Source organism: Gorilla gorilla, chromosome 1 (assembly GCF_029281585.2).
Source record: "Gorilla gorilla gorilla isolate KB3781 chromosome 1, NHGRI_mGorGor1-v2.1_pri, whole genome shotgun sequence".
Taxonomy (NCBI): Eukaryota; Metazoa; Chordata; class Mammalia; order Primates; family Hominidae; genus Gorilla; species Gorilla gorilla.
Window position 1 is genome coordinate 222,308,901 of NC_073224.2, and position 20,199 is coordinate 222,329,099.

The 20,199-nt window shown below is 54.3% G+C and overlaps 1 protein-coding gene across 10 annotated transcripts in view; it reads right to left on the reverse strand.

Annotated features, from left to right (window-relative positions):
• Positions 1-20,199, reverse strand: part of ARHGEF10L (Rho guanine nucleotide exchange factor 10 like) — a 158,270-nt gene that overhangs the window by 92,280 nt on the left and 45,791 nt on the right. For 9 of the 10 annotated variants that reach the window (XM_055353810.2, XM_031011860.3, XM_055353972.2 and 6 more), the window contains exons 3-6: positions 17,605-17,790; positions 16,771-16,804; positions 3,016-3,107; positions 1,641-1,724 (exon numbers count right to left, since the gene is read on the reverse strand). In XM_055353810.2, the coding sequence (XP_055209785.1) occupies positions 1,641-1,724; positions 3,016-3,107; positions 16,771-16,804; positions 17,605-17,790 (396 nt within the window). Of the gene's footprint in view, positions 1-1,640; positions 1,725-3,015; positions 3,108-7,981; positions 8,066-16,770; positions 16,805-17,604; positions 17,791-20,199 lie in introns of those variants that run through there. The other variant, XM_055354174.2, reaches the window with a different exon arrangement.

A 20,199-nucleotide genomic window follows, 5' to 3' on the forward strand; every position in this document is an offset into this window, starting at 1 on the left:
GCCCAAATCAATGGCAGAGCTGGCCCGAGCTCCTCTCCAAGCTCCTGCTGAGCCCACATCAGCCCCAGGCAGGCCAGTGCTGGGACCCTCGGCAGGCATAACACTAACAACAACAACAACAGCGGCCCTGTGTGAAAAGCATCTCCAAAAGTCCGCCCTGCACTGAGCTCTGTGCAGCCTTGTGGCAATTGATCCTCCCACAGCCCAGCATAGGGGGATCCTGGGGTGGGTACTGTGGTCCTCATTTGCAGGCTCAGAGCTAGGGTGCAAACACAGGCTGTGTGACACCCAGGCCATGAACATGCCACATCCTCCCAGAACCTGAGGACAGTGAAGACAGAAGCCAGGGACTTAGTGACTTGATTGAATTCAGGTGGGAAATAGGCCAAATGGGTTAAACAACAACTGAGGCCCCTCAGCCGCTCAGACCTCCCAGCTCTGGGACTTTTCTGAGACTCGTTTGCCTCCTAATACAGTGGGAATCCATTGCTCCCTGGACTCAAGTGAGCTACAAACAGGAAAATGTGCTCCAAGCACATCCCAGGCTTGCTAAAAGGATAAGCATATCCTTGGCCCAGGTGTCCCCGTTCCCGAGACAGGAGTCAGGAGTGTGGCTCTGGGGCCCTCAGGCCTTGCCGTGTTGTCTGTGTCTCTCCCATTGCGCTCTGTGCTGCTCAAGGATGGTTAGAGCTGCCCCATCAGACTCGGAGCTCCTCAAAAGCAGGGGCTGTGCTTCCCCATTGGACGGAGAGCCCCTGAAAACAGGAAGAATCGCATAGTAGGAAAAGAAGTCGTCTGTTCAAATCCTGGCTGTGTACTCTGGGGCTGGTGATTTAACCTCTTCATCATGGGAGCCATAAATAAGCCTGGCCCTGCTGACCTCACCGGGTCGTGGGATCAGTGGGATCAAATGTGCCTCATCTGTCATAAAATGCCACAGAAATCCTCCTGGGGTAGGGGACAGAGCATTGAACTTGGGGTCAGAATGACCCACATTCAAATCCTAGCCCTGCCTCTGCCGTTCCCTTGTCTGTAAAATGAGAAGGTAACATCCCAAAGTCTTGAAGCCATTACATGATTGAAAATATGCTTGGCCTAACGTGTCCAAGCAAAGACGGCTCTTCCTGTTAATTGCCAATGAACAGTCCTCTCTCCCATCAGGTGAGTTCCAGCAAGACTCGCCCCAGGCCCGCCCCATCTCCCTTCTGCGGCCACAATCGCCTGCCTGCCTGCCCACCTCAGCCCTCAACCCAGAGCAGGGCGCAGGGCTTTGCAAAGCTTTATCTGCTTCACCCTTTGAGTGTAACACTCTGTCATCTTCCCCAAAAGCCCCGGAAAGCCTGGAGTATGGCCCCATTTTCCTGAGGGAGGAACCAAGGCTTAGAAAGGTGATTACCTGCCCGGGGACCCACAGCCGGAGCATGGCCCTGCCCATGATGCCCAAGCCCTGCCCGGCCCCGGTGGCCACGCCCTCAGCCATCTCCAGATTCTCCCCGATGACTACAGTTGTTTCTAAAGACAAGAAGGAGGGGCACTTGGCCAGGTGGGGACAGAAGGAAACAGAAAGAGACAACCCTCCCCGGTCCCAGCCTCCCTCCCCTGTCCCCAAGAGAAACAGGGAAGCACTGCAGACACCATACCGGGCTGATGCGCATCTGGGCTCTCGCAGGGGACGTCGTCATAAATCACATCCTCTTCCAGGGCGGGGAAAGTGAACCGGTCAACTGGGAGGGAAGGGGGGAGAGAGAGAGCACCAACGTGGGCTGTGGCAGCCTGGCCAGAGGTGCTGCAGATGACATCAGGACTGCACCAGCTGGTGGCACGCAGCACCCTCCTTTCTGATAGCCCAGCCCAGCCCTTAGCTCCACCAGCTGCTCTCAGGGGATGCCGGCTCCCTCGCTTCTCCCCGCCCCCCACCCCCTCCAAGGCGCCCTCCCAGTGACCGCACAGACCCCACCTGGCTCCCTGCTGCCCGCAGGCCTGCCCATCTGGCTAATGGACAGCTGCTTCCGGCCCCTGCAGGGAGCATGACGCAGTCCAGCACCTGTGCCCTGGCCCTAGCATCCTCAGTCACCCAGGACCCCGGGGCTAGACCCTCGTCACTGAGCAGTGCTAGGACTTGGAAAACTAGCCCCCACCCCTGATGGGAGCCGGTCCTTGACCCACAGGCCTTCCAGGAAGAAGTCACGAGACCCACTGGCCTGTGATGCTTCCCTAGGTCCTGGGCCCCTAGAGCCCTGTCAGAGCCCCCTCTTCCTCCCCACACCAGCTCCCAGGCCTGCCCACCTCTCTCTAGACCCCTAATTCCCACCCTCAGACTTCCTGTCCTACAAGACCACGATAGCCTCCAAGCAGGCTCCACCCTTCCCCACCTGGTTTCCTACACTGCCCCCACCCCAGCGCAACAGGACTGAAAGGCAAAGGCAGCCACATCACTGGCCTTCCTTCTGTGGCTTCCTATTGCCTTGAGAACCTTAAGCACTGCCTCTGGGGCCCTGAGGAGCTGCAGGGCCCGCAGCCACACCTCACCCCATAACGCTGCCCCACACCCCACAGATGAGGCCCTTGCTGCTTCCCGGGAGTCAGGGGTCCTCCTGCCCTCAGGCCCTTGTACAAGTTGGCCCCTCTGTCTGGGACCCTCTTTCCCGAACCCCTGCTGCCTCCCTCTCTTTCTGCAGGGCTCATCTGGGCAGGCACCTTCCCATGGCAAGGTGTCTGGTTCTGTTAACAGAGGGACCTCATTCTGGTCCCCAGGGCACTCCCACCACTGGGCCGCCCTGGCCTGTTGTGGGAACTTCGTAAGTATTTGAGGAGCAGATGAAAAACCGGGTGTGTCAACTGATCCTGGACCTTGGCTCTTGGGGGCGGTGGTTGGTCCTCCAGGGCCGCAGAAGCCCCCGGTTAGGATGAACCCTGGGCTCACAGGAGCCCACATCAGCTCTCTTGGGTTAGGAAGACTAGAATATCCTGGAGCTTGCTACCTGGGGTGGGCGGTGGGCCGGAGGGGAGACTTACTGCGACGGGAACTCTTCCGCTTCCAGCTGGAGTGCCGGGCCCCGGAGAAGGCTGCGTCCGCTGCATCCCCATTGCTCACCCAGGCTGGCACCCTGCAGGCAAGAGATGGCACTGCAGAGGTGTCCAGAGGTGGCTCCCAGAAGCCTCTGGCAGCCCCTCACCTGGTCAGCGGGACATGATGGGCAAAAGTGGGCTGAGGGCCAGGCTGCTGGGGAGACCTGAGGTGGAGTTGGCCTCAGACAAGCCCCCAGGCTCCTCATCTTTAGAAGGCGTGCACAAGGTTGGGCTGGAACTTCACGAGAGCATGAAGATCAACCTTGTTCACAGTGATAAGCACCAAGCACTCTCCACAAGGGGGCTGTCTCGTCTCTCCCCCGTGCAGACTCAAAGGGAACCTCCACCTCTCCACTCTCCCACATACAACAGAAGGGGCAGGCTGGGGGATCCCTGCCTCTTGAAAGAAACAAGGACTTGGCTGGGCATGGTAGCTCATGCCTGTAATCACAGCACTTTGGGAGGCCAAGGCATGTGGATCACTTGAGGTCAGGAGTTCAAGACCAGCCTGGCCAACATGGTGGAACTCCGTCTCTACTAAAAATACAAAAATTAGCCAGGCGTGGTGGTGCATGCCTGTAGCCCCAGCTACTCAGGAGGCTGGTGCATAAGAATCACTTGAACCCAGAAGAGGGAGGTTGCAGTGACCCAAGATCATGCCACTACACTCCAGCCTGGATGACAAAACGACACTCCATCAAAAAAAGGAAAAAGAAACAAGACTTGCAAAGCTTCAAAAGACTATAAGTGGGAGGTAGAGCTTAGTCCCTCATGCACACTTGAGGATGGGCTGGCCCAGTGAGTCCCTTCCACAGAGCAGACATGCAAATGGGAAACAGCAGAGAAGCCCAGCAGACACGTCCCGAACCAAGAGACCCAGGTGAGCATCTGTAGAGACGCCACGCAGGTGCCATGTGTCCTGATAAGACGTCATAAAATGGGTACTTCACCTCCATGGTGTTTTTATCCAAAACCCATAACCCCAGTCTAATCACAGAGAAGACACCAGACAAAACCGGAGTGGGGAACATTGTACTGAATACCTGGCATTACTCCTCAAGACTCTTTTGTTTTTTTAGTGGTTTTTTTTTTTTTTTTTTTTTTTTGAGACAGAGTCTCGCTCTGTTGCCCAGGCTTCAGGGCAGTGGTGCGATCTCGGCTCACTGCAACCTCTGCCTCCTGGGTTCAAGCAATCCTCCCACCTCAGTCTCCCAAGTAGCTGATATTACAGGCATGCGCCACCACACCCAGCTAATTTTTGCACTTTTGGTAGAGATGAGGTTTCACCATGTTGGCCAGGTTGGTCTCAAACTCCTGAACTCAAGTGATCCACCCACCTCAGCCTCCCAAAGTGCTGAGACTACAGGAGTGAGTCACCGCACCTAAACATCACTCCTCAATATTCTCAAGGTCTTGGAAATCAAGGAAAGACTGAGAAACTGCCACGGGCTGGAGCAGGCTACAGAGACATGACAGTTAAGTGCGATGTGGGATCCCAGATTGGATCCTGGGTCAAAATATAAACATAAGTAGGAAAACTGATGAAATCCACACAAAATCTGTTTAGTGAATGGTAATGTGCCAACGTAGGTCTCAGCTTTGACAACTGTGCCAAGGCCATGTGAGATGCTCACAGCAGGGAACCTGGATGAGGGGTATGTGGAGCTCTATGTACCATCTTCAGAACATCTCTGAAAATCTAAAGCTATTCTAACGTGAATTTTTTTTAAGTCCAGGTTCAAAAAAACAAAACAAAGACCAAAGACCACTTATGCCAATCTAGAGGGCAGAGGCCTTAGACTGTCAAGAGAACAGCATCGTTGCCAAAGAATCAACTTTAACTTCCCTTCCTGGCACCGGAGCCTGTAGCAGATGAAGAGTAGGACAGGGCAGGGGAAGAGGGAGGGGAGGAGGCTTCGAGGAGGGATCTCCGCTGTTGAGCACCTCCTGTGAGCCAGGCCCTCTGCCTCACCTTCCCAGCACCACACAGGATCCTGGCATCTTCCGCATTCTGCAGGGAAGTAGAAGAACCTGCCCAAGATCACTCTGCCAGGGAGTGGCAGGGCCAGACCATGAGGCCAGCTTGTCTAGCTCCCAAGCTGGGCTCTGAGTGGCGCCCTCCACTGTCTCTCAGATAATAAGCAGAGCGGTGGTGGTGGCGAGAATGCTCCTGCCTGTCCTATCCGGTGCAGCAGCCACCAGCCACGTGGCTATTGAGCACTTGACATGTGGCTAGTGGCACTGAGGAACTTAATTTTTAACTCTATTTGATTTCAAGTAATTTAATTTTAAATAGCTACACATGACTAGTGGCCACTGGACCGGGTGGTGCAGGTCTAAGTCACCTGCCCTACTAGAGGAGCAAGTGTCAGCTCACATTTCACTGCCAGAAGTCAGCAGTGTCACCCCAGGGCAAGGAAGGCAGCGCATTTGGTCCTGGGGAGACACTTTCCACCAATGACAGGAAGTAAAGGCCAAGAGAGGACAGGGCTTCTCTGGACCAGGAAGGTGGGTGATGGGCTGATGGGAGCCACCTGAACCCCGATTTCTAACAGCTGCTTCGCTGAGCCGCCACCTCCTCAACACAGAAACATCCTGAAGGCGCCACATCAGCTGCTCGGAATTGCTCAGACAGAACCAAACTGTTCCGGCTGGAACAGACGTGAGCTTAGAAGAGGTTGGCTGGACAGTCTCCTGGCCACAGGTCCTCTTTGCTCTGATATGTGGCCATGACAGTGACCGTGACAAAGCATCCGCCATGCACTGCTTGCTCTGCTTTACATGTAATTGCACGTTTTTTTTTCTTTTTCTTTTTCTTTTTTTTTTTTTTGACAGTCTCACTTGGTCACCGAGGCTGGAGTGCAGCAGCACGATCTCAGCTCACTGCAACCTCTACCTCCCGGATTTAAGCAATTCTCCCATCTTAGCCTTCCAAGTAGCTGGGACTATAGGCACGCGCCACTATGCCCACCTAATTTTTGTATTTTTAGTAGAGATGGGGTTTCGCCACGTTGGCCAGGCTGGTCTCGAACTCCCTACCTCAGGTGATCTGCCCACCTTGGCCTCCCAAAGTGCTGGGAGTGAGCCAACAAGCCCGGCCTGCACATTTAATTTTGCAGGAACACACCGGAGGCAGGTGTTGTTACCCCTATTCTACAGGTGGGGAAACTGAGCCTCACAAAGTTTCAATTACCCAGAAATCACTCAGCTAATTAGTGGGAGCTGGGATCTTACACTACGTCTACCTGCAAAGCTTCTATTGTTTCAACCAGACCACCTAGAAGTCGAGAACTTGCATGTAGACATTCACCTACATCACAGGCTTGCTGTGGCATATGGTTACCTCAGCTCTTGCCTGTTTAGCTACCATTTTATAAAAAAAAAAAAAAGAGAGAGAGAGCAGTAGCCCTCGGCACACTCAGAGGCGCAAGTTCAAGTCTCCATCTGCTATGGTATGAATGTCTGTGTTCCCCTGACAAAAAAAGTCCATGTGTTAAAATCCTCACCCCCAAGGTGATAGTATTTGGCGGTGGGGCCTTTGCAGAGGTGATTAGGTCATAAGAGCAGAGCCCCCATGGGTGGGATTAGTGCCCATATAAAGGAGGCCCTAGAGAGCTCCTCTGCCCTTTCCACCATGTAAGGACAGTGAGAAGGTGTCATCTATGATCAGGAAATGAGCCCTCATCAGACACTGAATCTGCTGGCACCCTGATCTTGGACCTCCCAGCCTTGTGAACTGTGAGAAATAAGTCTCTTAGGCAGAGTGTGGTGGTTCACGCCTCTAATCCCTGAACTTCGGAAGGTTAAGGTGGGTAGATCACTGGAGGTCAGGAGTTTGAGACCAGCCTGGCCAATATGGTGAAACCCTGTCTCTACCAAAAATACAAAAATTAGCCAGGCATGGTGGTACATGCCTGTAATCCCAGCTACTCAGGAGGCTGAGATGGGAGAATCGCTTGAACCCGGAAAGCGGAGGTTGCAGTGAGCTGAGATCGTGCCACTGCACTCCAGCCTGAGAGACAGGGCAAAACTCCATCTCAAAAAAAAAAAAAAAAAAAAGTTTCTCTTGTTTATAAGCCACCCAATCTATGGCACTGTCTTACAGCAGCCCAAATGAACTCAGACACTGTCCAAGAGAAAGCGCAACACCCAGCTCAAAGGCTGCAGCAAGCTTTAACCGAAAGAATGCAGTTTAACCAAGAGAACACCAGAGAAAGCCCCACGTAAACTGTAAAGGTGACGTGGAGGTGGGCAGAGGCATCACTGGGTGAGGTCAGGCAACTTCAGGAGGGATCTGGAAACACCTGATGAGCTGACTTATAGGCAGGGGGAGGCTTCTCCTCGCTGCACCTTATCAAAACCCAGTGAGCGACCAGCCCAGGTACTGGCTCTGGTGTACTGGGCTGGGGAATGGGGGTCCCCACAGCATAGAGAGGTCACTTCCTGCCCACCCCCACTACCCAAGTCACCTGACCAGCAAGTGGCACAGCGGCAGTTTGAACCCCAGTGATCTGTCTGCAAAGCCTTGCTCTCAGGACCACCTCTGCTGCCTCCCTAGACTGGAGCAGGTGTTCCTCGGGCCAATGAGATGGGGAAAGGGCCTTCCCAGGCAGGGGAAGAGGAATAAAGTTGGGGGAGCAGGGACACGAGCAACGTTCCAGCTCAAGACACACATGCAAAGAGGGCACGGCAAGAAATGAGGCTGGGGGCGTCTCCTGTACCCGTGACCCTCCCTGCTGCCTGCCAAGGCCCTGGACCCACCCTATACCCACCCGGAGCAGCCTCTCCCAGCCGCTGTCCATGGAAGCCATGCAGGGCTGCCGTGTCTAATTCTCCCTGTGAACAAACACTCCTTCAGGGGCCTCCGGGTCATAAAAGAGCCATAAAAACCAGTAAGAGGCAATTATCTCACCCTTATCTGAGCTTCCTGCTCTCCTAATGCCTCTCAGCTTGCAAATGGGAGTAAGGCCAGCAACCTGAATGCAAAGGAAAGAAGCTGAATCCATGGTCCATGGTGAGGGGCGGGAGATGGGGAGGAAAAGGCAGACAGATGCAGAGGCAGGGAAGAGAGGAAAGGACCCCTCCCAGCACCCCCAAGCAGCAACCTACATTGCCGGCAGAGGAGTTCAAGTGCACCAGAAGGCCACCTGGTGTATTTCTGGTCCACAGAGCTCCAAGCACCTTTGTGCCCCACCTCTTCTCTCTCCAAAGAGCAGCAGGGCAGGGAGGGGTAGGTCCCCGTGTGCCACCACGCCCATCTACTTTTTTTTGTATTTTTAGCTGAGACAGGGTTTCGTCATGTTGGCCAGGCTGGTCTTGAACTCCTGACCTCAGGTGACCCACCTGCCTCAGATCCGCCTAGTACTCCCAAAGTACTGGGATTACAGGCATGAGCCACCGCGCCGGGCCCCCAGCCTGTTTTAAAGATAAGAAGCCCCACTCCAGAGAATGGCACCCACCACCCCTGCAGGGGCTGGTACAGGCCCCAGTTTCTCAGTGAACCTCCAAGGGTCCCTTCCCAGAGGCTGCACCATGTGGGTGGTCGGGGAGGAGACCCCCAAAACCAGAACAAGCTAAGGACTCCTGGCCAGCATGGTCCGCACGCACAAGCATTCTGGGGCCCTTGCCAGGACAAGGCATAACAAATATGAGAAACGAAAGAACTTCACCTTTGGGGATGGGACTAGAAAGGACTGGAATGACATTTGCCTTATAAGGCCTCAAGGAAAACCCAAGCTGCAGCACAGGGAGGGACAGGACAGGAGAGTTTGTGTAGGACAGCCCCACACAGTGTCACCGCCCGCCTCGGAAACTCCCCCCAGCATGATGGCCCGATCAAGAGACACGAAGGAAAGGGAAGAACACGCAGCCCAGGTTCAGCCTGCTGCCGGGTCCCTTTTTGGCCCTGGCCACTTGACCTGGTTGTACAGCATGTCAAAGCTGAGGACCTTAGAGAGCATCTGGCTTGGCAGCCCACTAGAGTCAGCAGGGCGCCCCTAGAAGATGTGGGTGCCAGGGCCCCCGCCCCAGAGACTCTGACTGTTGGTCAGGGGTAAGCTCCCTGCAGGCTGCAGCATGCAGCCAGGGTTGAGAACCAGGGCTCCCAGGCGTGAGGGGGGAAGAAGTAAGCACCCCGGGGCCACGACCTGGGATATGACTGTGGCTCAGCCACTTGGCTGTGTGCACCAGGACAAGTTACTGAATGTGAACCAGGGTGAAGTATCAGTCCTACTTCCAGCTGTGAGGATTCAGTGAGATGATGCAGATAAAGCACTTAGCATTTCTCCGTGCCTCAGTTTCCATATCTGTAAAATGAGGCAATGCTACCTCCCTCGCAGGGTTCTGGTACGGAGTAAATAAAGAAGGCATGTAAATCCTCTGGCACAGGGGCTGGCACGTGGTATGGCCTCGTGTGTGCTGCTTCCCCGCCCCCTCCTTCCCTCCACCTCTCCTCCAGGCACCGGGGCCTTACCTGCATATGTTCCCTCTTCCCTCTGTGGCCGCCCATCCTGTGCACAGAGGGCTTCCAGGACCCCATGTGTCTCTCCTGTGCCACCCCACACATGGTCACAGATCCCCTTACTGGATGAGTAGAGAGCAGTGAGAAGCCCCCCATGGGAAGTCTCAGAGCAGCCCTCAGGTGGCATCATATCACAGACCTCAGCAGGGAGTGAGCATCGAGGCCTCTGGGGAGCCATCTCTGTACAGGTGGCCCCCCACACACATGCTGGGCCAAAGCCCAGCCTCTGGCCTCCTGCTCTGTGGCATATGCACCTCCCTCCCTGACATCTCAGGGGCCCCAGGGCTCGGTCAGACATGGAGAAGCCCTGCACCCCTGGCAAGAATGTATCGAGAGCCATGTGGGTTGTTGCAAAACAATACAAGTTCCCCCGGGGAAATGCTCATGATATGTAATTAGCTTTAAAAAAAAAAAAAAAAAAAGGTGAGCCACGAAACAGCATGTGCAATAAACCACAGTTCTATAAAAACAATCATGCATACTTGCACACATGCCTAGCAAAGAAGCTGGACAGAAACACACCATGGTAGGATTAAAAGTTGCTTTTAGTCTATCATTTTCTGTACTTTCTAATTTTTCTACAACAAACTGTATTTTTTTTAAAAAGGAAGAGAGGGGAGGAGGTAGGGAGAAGGGATGGACTGAAGAGCATCTCAGGTAATGCTAAGCAATGCATAGGCCAGGGAGGGGTCCCTTGTGCCTGCAGTCAGCCCCAGACAGATCCACACCCTTTGGAGAGAGTGACAATGAGCAGCTCACCGAGTAAGCACCTAATCTCTCCCATCTCATTTCATCCCCACCAACAGTGCCATCCGGTGAGTCTCATCACCCTGCTTTACAGAGATTAGCAACTGAGGGGGCCGGGTACGGTGGCTCACACCTATAATCCTAGCACTTTGGGAAGCCAAGGCAAGCAGATCACTTGAGGTCAGGAGTTTGAAACCAGCCTGGCCAACATGGTGAGGCCCCGTTTCTACTAAAAATAGAAAAAAATTAGCCGGGCATGGTGGCGGGTGCCTGTAATCCCAGCTACTCGGGAGGCCGAGGCAGAAGAAGCACTTGAACCCAGGAGGCAGAGCAGAGGTTGGAGTGAGCCAAGATCACGCCACTGCACTCCAGCCTGGGCGACAGAGACTCCATCTCAAAAAAAGAAAAAGAAAGAAAAGAAAAGAAACTGAGGGTTAGGCAGAGAAGCCAAAGAGCATGTCCCGGGTCATGCAGCTAACATGTAGGGCAGGCGGGATCCAAACCAGCTCTGTGTGGGAGACGGTTGCGCCAGACGGATTAGAACACAGGTTCTGGAAGCCAGCTGGGGTTAACTCTGGCTCTGCCAATCTTTCTCTGTGACCTTGGGCTGATGTCATGTCCTCTCTGTGCCAGTTCCCACATCTCTAGAATGCAGATTATATCAGCGCCTGTCCTGTGAGAGTGTTGCAAGGATGAATGGCACTGGGGAGGGAAAGCTCTCAGAGCGCAGCATGTAAGAAGTGCTGGGTACATTCAGGCCATTATGATCTGGCCCTAGAGCCAAATACACACACAGGCACATAAAAATAACACGGCCTGGCAGAGCATGTCAGCCCCCATCGCAGTCACTCAGTAAAGAGGTGCTGGGTGAAAGGACAGGAAGACGCAAGGGAAGGGCAGGGGAATACCGGCCAGTCAGCAGAGCACCATCCTAGATGCACAGAGAGGGCCATAGAGGAAGAGCAAACAGAGCCCCTGGCCTGAGGCTTTGAGCCCAAGCACCATGCCTGCCAGCCCAGCCCCACAGACAAGTGACGCCCTCTCCCAGGTCTGGTCTGCAAAATGGTGCCCACGATAATTTCCTCTTTCCGGGGCTGTCGTGTTAGTTTCCTATGGCTGCTGTAACAGATGACCACCAACTTAGTGACTTACAACACAAATCTGTTCTCACAGGTGTGGAAGTCAGAAGGCCATCAAGGGGTTCGCAGGGCTAAAAGCGAGGTTTCGGCAGGGCTGTGCTCTCACTAAAAGCGAGGTTTCAGCAGGGGCAGCTCCAGGGGAGAAGCCATCCCCCACCTTTTCCAGCCTCGAGAAGCCACCTGCATTCCTTGGTCACAATCCAATCCTCCATTTCCAAGGCCAGGAGCGTGGCATCTTCCCACCTCTTTCTGACTCTGGCCCTCCTGTCTCCCTCTTGTCACAACCCTTGTGGTGCCACTGGGCCCACGGATAACCCAGGATCATCTCCCCATCTCAAAACCCTTCACTTAATCACATCTGCCAAGTCCCTTTGCCACGCAACGTCACAGATTCACAGGTGCTGGGGATGAAGACGCAGAAATCTCCAAGGGGTGGAAGGGCCATGATTCTGCCTCCCACAGTTGTGAGAATCAAAATGAGATGTAAACTGTAAAGTCCGTGCACGTGTAGGCTGTTAGTATTGTTGCACCCTCTCTGCCAGGCACTGGGATAAAAAACGAGTGAGGCAGAGTCCCACTGCTGCAGGGATACAGGGAGGAACGTCACAGGATTCCTTGAAGGCATATTTATACCATGAAGAGATGCGCCAACCAGGTACCCTGCATGTGCCTTTTTCAATGCAGAGGCGGTGTGGGTCCTCAAGGCGCCTGGGATCCAAAGGTCCTGGCTCTGATTGGAAACTGGGAGCCCTTGTTTCTACCCTCGGAGGAGGAAAAGAAGGAAAGAAAACACAAAAACCAGCTTTTCCAATTTATGGATTTGGCAAGGGACCTTTAAAGAAAGATTTTTAATGGAAAGAAAGACCTGGTCCCCATAACCCTCCCATGGGGGACTCCATGGGCGGAGAGCCGGTATCTGCCATGCCTCACGTCCCGCATGGACCCTGCGGGACAGGACACAGGAGGCTCAAATGTTCCGGATTTGGGAAACAGCACATGTAAGGAGAAGCCCAGGATTCCAAACAACTCCAGACTAGGTCTGCGGCAACCTGGAAAATCTTGAAGATTTCCTCCAGACGCTGCGGACCCACTCCAGCCTTGCTGACCTGCCCTTCCCATGAGCCCCTATGTCCCCCACACCTAGCAGTCTCAGAAGCCACAGGCCACGAGCGCCCTGTTTCCATCCTGTGCCAATACTGCTTTGCTGAGCCTGGTCTCCTCTTGGCCTGATCCTCTCAGCCCCGATACATCCAGGGAGGATGAGTCTCCCTGTCCTCTCCCAGAATACGGCTGCCCCATCCCTTCCCCTGGCTCCAGGCCCCAATGAGAGACACTAGCCAACAGGCAGTACAACTATCTTATCCAGAAAAGCCCAGGAAGGGGTAGGCCAGGTACCTTCAGGGAGCCCATGAGAATCCCTGCGACCAGGGCCAGGAGCCAAAACCCTGACCCACAGAAAAGTGCTGAGGTCACAGGGGGATAAAGGCAAAACTAAACAGGAAAAGCAAACAACTCCAGAGGGGGCCGGAGTCCATGGGGCTATTGCACTCAGAGGTGAGGGGTGCAGGCCTGAGTCCAGGAAAAACACAGGAAGCCAGCGATCTGTGGCGCTCACGTTTCCCAAGCACTGCTGGGTACTCAGGGCTGCTCTTTCAACCACGACTCCCCCAGCGAGAGCTCAGGGTGGAGATGAGTGCACGTGCTTCAGAGTCCACCAGGAGAAGCAAACCCTGTGGGCCTCGGTAGACAGCTCTGAGGACAGACAGGCCTAGTCCCAGCCCTGCCATTTACTAGCTCCATGAGATGTGGGTAAATTACTTCAGTTCTCTAAGCCTCAGCTGCTCATCTGCAAAATGGGCATATTCAATAGTCCCTGTCTTCTAGGGCTCCTAGGGGTACAAGTAATAAGATAATACGGGCCAGATGCAGTGGTTCATGCCTGTAATCCCAGCACTTTGGGACACCAAGGCAGGAGGATTGCTTGAGCCAAGAGTTCAAGACCAGCCTGGGCAACAGAGTGAGACCTCCATCTCTACAAAAAATATGAAAGTTAGGCCGGGCGCGGTGGCTCACGCCTATAATCCCTGCACTTTGGGAGGCCAAGGTGGGTGGATCACCTGAGGTCAGGAGCTCAAGACCAGCCTGGCCAACATGATGAAACACCATCTCTACTAAAAATACAAAAAATTAGCTCGGCGTGGTGGCACACACCTGTAATCCCAGCTACTCAGGAGGCTGGGCAGGAGAATCACTTGAACCCAGGAGGCGAAGGTTGCAGTGAGCCGAGATGGCGCCACTGCACTCCAGCCTGGGCAACAAGAGCAAAACTGTCTCAGAAAAAAAAAAAAAAAAAATAGCCAGGCGTGGTGGCACATGCCTGTAGTCCCAGCTACTCGGGAGGCTAAGGCAGGAGAATCGCTCAAGCCTGGAAGGTCAAGGATGCAGTGAGCCGTGATCACACCACTGCACTCCAGCCTGGGCAAGAGTGAGACCCTGTTTCAAACAACAACAAAAAGAGATAATGTACACAGAGCACTTAGCACAGCCTGTGGCTCAGCACAGCACCATCAGCACCAGTGAGGTCAGGTGGCTCTAGCCATGTGGCCTTGGGCCACACAACTACTCTGCGCTTCCTTTCCCTGGCCTCTGTCTTGGCCTCTCAGCTGCCAGAGTCAGAATCCAATAGAAACCCTATTGACATGCCATTCGTTTGGGGGTAGGGGAGTGGGGTGGTATTCTTTGGTTGGTTTTGTTTGTTTGTTTGTTTGTTTTTGAGACAGAGTCTCACTTTGTCACACAGGCTGGAGTGAAATGGCGCAACCTCGCCTCACTGCAACCTCCACCTCCCAGGTTCAAGCGATTCTCCTGCCTCAGCCTCCCCAGTAGCTGGAATTACAGGCACCGTTCACCAGGACCGGCTAATTTTTGTATTTTTTGTAGAGACGGGGTTTCACCATGTTGGCCAGCCTGGGTCTTGAACTCCTGACCTCAGTGGTCCATCCACCTTGACTTCCCAAAGTGCTGGGATTACAGGCGTGAGCCACTTCACCAGGTCTGACATGCTGTTTGCTTTCTCCTTGCTTCCATGGAACACAGACCCTCCTTGTCCTTCTGTCCATCATTCGTTCAACAAGGACGTCTTTGGCACTTACCCCGTGCCTGCCACTCTGCTAAGCCATGAGGTTTGGCAGCAAACAAAACATCCCCCTCCAAAAAATCAAAAAGTCCCTGTCCCCATAGAGGCAACTGCTGGTGGAGAGACACACCTGCACACCCCTCCGCCCTCACAAGATCTCCGTGTTGGGGGAGTGAAGAGCCGGCTCTTTTTGCTCTGCTCTCATGTCAAGGGAAGGGACCTCATCAGGAATCACACACCAGGCACTGCCGCACAAGCCTCCCCAGGAGAGACCTATGGAACATTCCACCGACTGCTTAGACGCCACTCTCCCAAGAGCTCAGAGATCATCTCTGAGTGGGCAAAAATCTTTCCTCAAAAAATGTACACACAATCAGATCATTCCTATGAAGCCAGCCACACCCTCTCATCAGGGACCAGCGCAAGAGCTCCTGGAGGCAGAGAAGCACGGTGGCCCAGCGCCTGGCCTCGGTGTCAGAGGGGCCTTGGTCTCTCTTCTGAATGAGCATCTACTTATCTACATGGAACCCTGAGCACATCACCTAACTCCTGGGGTCTCCAGGAGGGTAGCTTGAAGGAAGTGAGTGTGCTGACCACCCTGTGTGCCAGCCCTGTACCTCTGCTCAAGGGCTTCCTCAGCAGGCACTCCCCCTGCCCCTCTGCCATCCTGAATGGAGAATTTCCATTCACTTGCTGAGCCAGGACCTGGCTCAGAAGTCTTCCCTGACGGCCCCATCCTTGCTCCCCTCCAGTCAGTGTCCCAGCTCCCTGGGCGTCCGTCTGTCCCACTCTGATGCATCTGCATCTCCCACCAGACTGAGTTTCTCCACAACTTCACCCCTGGCCCACCCTGGAGATATAAACCCTTGGAAGACTGCAGCCATCACGGCCCTTCCCAGCCCAGGTGCAGGACGAATGGCTGCTGATTCATTTTAGGTCCCTAATCAGGAAGGAGAGGCTGGCCCCTAATTCTGACCTTAATTACATAGTAGCAAGCTCAGGAGAAACCCTCCCCAAGTCCACCCACTCTGGACAGCAAATGAGCACATGAAGGACTTCTCCTCTGGGGGCCTGGGCCTGCAACCTGCATCTCTGAAACCTCCCGTTGGGTGACACCACCCTGAGAATTAGCCCCTCTTGCTCAGTTTGGGGCACCCCAGGAAGACAAAGCAGGGCTCAGACATGCCTCCCCTCACCAGGGTAGTGAGGATTTAAACTCAGGGTTCCAGATGCTTGGGCCATTCATTTGGAGCCTAGACCCCTCCACTGCTTAGGCAAGGAGGCTCTAAGCACCTGGTCCTGAGAGGCCTCAGCTCCCACCACCTCCAGTTGCCCAATTACCCTTCCAACCCAGACCTGACCTGCAGAAGACAAAGAAGAACTGTGATAAAAAGCAAATGCCTTGATTAGGCACCTACCACGAGGCTGGGCATCTTACCCGATGGCCCATTTTACAGATGAGAAAACCAAAGGGGGACTTGACTGACATGAGGACCTGTGGCCAGTGTGGGGGCCACAGCCAAGACGCAGGCCCTCACCCCAACATCCAGGCTCCTAACCACTAGGCTACACTGCCTCTGACAGGCTCCCAGGCACTGAGGGCAGGGTCCCTAATAGCAACTGTCATAGGAATGGGAATGATATTAACAAGACAAATGGCAACTGCAAAAATAATTACAATGGGCTGCACCCCCCCACCATCAAACCCCCCCAACCTCCCCCACTACACACACACACACACACACACACACACACACACACACACACAGACACTGGGGACCCTCCAGCCGTTCACTTCTCAAAGACCAACCCAACAGAGGGGGTGCTCTCATTGTTTCCCTTTCAGCCGCAAACAGACTGACACTTGGAGAGTTTCTGTGACTCCTCCAAGGCCACACAGCTAGGAAGGGACAGAGGTAGGGTTTGGAGCCAGGCCTGCCTCCTGCGGTTTCAGAGGTTTGTGGGCAAAATAAAGGAAAAAGTACCATGAGTTTCTGGAACTGACCTCTTCCCCCAGGGCACAGGGCCTCAGTGAAATGCTTTCCTCCTTAGCCAAAGACCAGTCGGGTCCCCTGGGCCTCAGCTCCACCCCATCCCCACCCACTGCCCGGTGTCTCCCTGTTTCCAACCGCCAAAGCAAAGGAGCAAGGTTCACTTACCCTGTGCCGGGTGGAGCAGCCGCTGGGTCTGGGTCTGCAAAAGAAGAGCAGACAGAGAGCCTGTCAGGCCAGAGGCTGGCCCCAAGCACTCAGGCCTTCCCCGCCCCTTTCCCAGCCTCCCCAGGGGCGCCGCAGACAGGGCCCGGCCAGTCTGGGTGCCTGCTGAGCCCCGCCTCCCTCCCCCAGCCCTGGATCAGTCATCAGCTCCCCTACCTGGCCTGCACCACCCCCACCCACCCCGTGGCCCACTTCCCAACTCCAGCCAGAACCCGTGGCAGCCACCCTGCCTGCTCTGGGCCTGCCCTCCACCCCCAGCTGCTCCAGGAGCCCGCTGTCCCCAAGCCTGCAGGAAGTTCCAGCTGGTCCAGTCCCCAGATTCTCTCTCTCGGATAACAGACTCTAAGAGCCCAGAAGCTGCCATTTAACACCAGCTTATCAGGGCCCTCCTGCCCCCCAGGGTTGCCAGCTCCCCAAGGCAGACAGGAGAGGGGACCTCTGGGAGGCTGCTCTTCTGGCTGGTGTGGATTCTTTAGGAGAAGCTGCAGGGAGGACTTCAGAGACACAAGCTCTGGGCAGCAACTGTCTCCAAAGCAAAACTCAGGCCAACCACTTCCATTTACAATGTGCCAAAGTGCGCCAGATGTTGCAGGAATGCTAGGAATTTCCAATTCGCAAGGGAAGCCATAGACTGCAGCTTCTTCCCACTGGCTTTTCCCTTCCTGCTTTCTGGGGACAGCGGAGGGGCCACCAGGCATCCCTGAGAGCCTGGAGCTTCCGCCCAGTTCTCCATGCTCCCTGTAGCCCCAGGACCGGAAGTTCCCAGAAACATCTTACCAGTGACAGGGATGGAGTCCAAGTGGATCAGTGGGGGGTCTGTGTCCCTCTCAGGAGCAAGGCTGGGGACGCCCAGGGCTGCGCTGGTGTCCTCTTCATCATCACTGTCGTCAAACTCAAAGGCCTCTCCTGGGTCATCCTCTGCCTCGGAGGAGGGGCCTGGGACTCCTGGAACCAGCTGATCTCCTGGAAGAGAGAAGGAGTTGGCCAGGCTGCAGGATCTCTGAGGTTTGGTCAATGGAGAGATGGCTGGGGTAGGTGGGCATGGCTGGAACTGGGTGAGCACCCCAGGTCTCAGCCAGGGAATGAGAGCCATCAAACTCAAGCCACAGGGCCCTACAGTGCTGGTAAGGCCAGGGGGAGGGGGTTGGGTTAGGTCTCTAAGCAAGTGGCAATTGAGGGAGGGAAGGGAGTGTGCTCCTAGGGCGAGCCTGTGCACCTCAGTACTTCAATGTATATCTTTCCTCTTCTTATTTCGTGTTTCCCTGTTTTGTGAGCAAGGGGTCTTTTTAAATGTGTGTTTATGTGTGAGCACAAGCTTATTGTATGTTTGTGTGTTGATGTGTCTGTGTGCTTTGTGTGTGCAAATGAGCACAGATAGCGCATCCTTCTCACTGCACTTTATTTGGTATGTGCAGCAGCATGAAACACAGCTGCCTGGGAATGCCTGGACTTGGAGGCAGCCAGCTTGCAGGTACTAGGGCACAGACTGGCTGGGGCAGGGGAAGGCACCAAGCTCCCAGCATGGAGGTCAGCTTGCTAGGCCTCATTCCCTGCTTTTACCCTCCTGGGGAACCCCCTTCGTGACTCTGAACTCCTGTCCTCCTCTCCCATTAAAGCTCAACTCAAGCAGAGAGACCGTCCCCGCCTACCCTACTACAGGAGGTGTGGCCTCTCCTTCTCTGCCCCTGCCCCTTGTTTGTACTCCCCACCAAGCTCGGATCCCTGAGAGCAGACATCTCACCTGTCTGTCACCTCTACTGTCTGGTCCTGGACCGGCCCAGACCAGGAGCTCAGCGGCTTTTGTTACATGAGTGAAGGGATGAATTCTCTATCCTAGAGAGCATGAGAAGCCATTTCCAGCCATTTCACCACATGGAGGTTCCCCAGTCCTCTTCCTAGAAGACTTCCTTCCTAAACTCTGGGCTGAATGGAACTTCAGGAGTTCAATAACTCCATCCCCTACCTTATGCAAACCATTGCAAAACCAATGGGCAGTTAGGTTCTGTTTTTAAACATCTGCCAAGCTGACCGCCCTAAGCAGCCCTCTTGTGGGCACATGCCACACAGCTTAGGCATGAGCTCTGCACTCACATGGCCCTGTCTGAGCTCCCTGCTAGCTGTGTGGTTCTGAGCAAGTCACTTTGCCTCTCTGAATCTTGGTTTCCTCTGCAAACTGGAGAATAAAAACAGCACTGTCCCCATAAGGCTGACATGAACATCAGCTGAGCTGCAGCTTAGGGTTTCTCAACCTTGGTACAATTGATACTTGGGACTGGATAATTCTTTTTGTGGGTGGAGAGGGGGGCTATCCTGTGCATTGTAGGACGATTAGCAGCATCCCTGGCTTCTACACCCTACAGGCCCAGGGGACCCTCCAGCTGTGACAACCAAAAATGTCTCCACGCATTGCCATATGTCCCCCTGGAGGGTAAAATCACCACTATCAGAGAACCACTGGGTAGGAGTAGCCCTCGGCACAGTGCCTGTATATGTAAGGATTATGACAACAACAGCCACAGACCCTTGAGGACAAACAGGATTTTCTAGCCCATGGGTCTGCGGACCCAGCCGTAGCAAATGCTCAATAAACATTAGATGGATGGATGAGTGATGGGTGAGGAGGTGGCTGGAACAGAGAGATGGACAGATGGTCCAGCAGATGAACAGATGGACAGATGGACATATCTGATTCCAACAGTCTCTTGGACTAGAAAAATCCAGTCACTCCCCTACAATGACCTGGAGGTTCCCAGAGCATAATATTTTGGGGGCAGATGTAGGAAACCCCTTCTTCAGCTGCTCAACTGCAATGGAAGCCCAGAGTACGCCCTCCCTCCCCAGAATGAGAAGTACCCAACTTCCTCTGAGGCCACAGAGGAGGAGACACAGCCACTCCTCCTGGGGCTTTGGGGATCCCACAGGCCAGGTCAGCAGGGGTGGACTCTGGGCAGCGATGTGGCCTGTAGAGCAAACTCCTTCCCCAGGTGTCAAGAAACAAGTCCTGAGAGAGCCCGAGCTGTGCCCCAGGCAGCTTCCTGATCCAGCCTCAGGATCACCTCCATTTACCCAAGACCCCAGAGACAGAAGCAAAGCAATGTGCCCACAGTCAGCAGCTAAGAGGATGGGGATGGACTGGAACCCAGCTCCATTCACCCTCCATACTCTTCTACTAAGCCCTCAGACATTCTGCCCTGCGCTGACATAAAGGGCTTGGGTGGGAGCTGGATCTGTGGTTTTCGGATGCAGTTCCCAACCCCTGGTAGCTCATAAATTTAATTAGGGGATTCCCAATCAGCATTGTATTTGGTGTTTGGATTGATAGCTTGTTTTGTTTCAGATGTTTCTGAACATTGTATTCTAATATTAATAAAA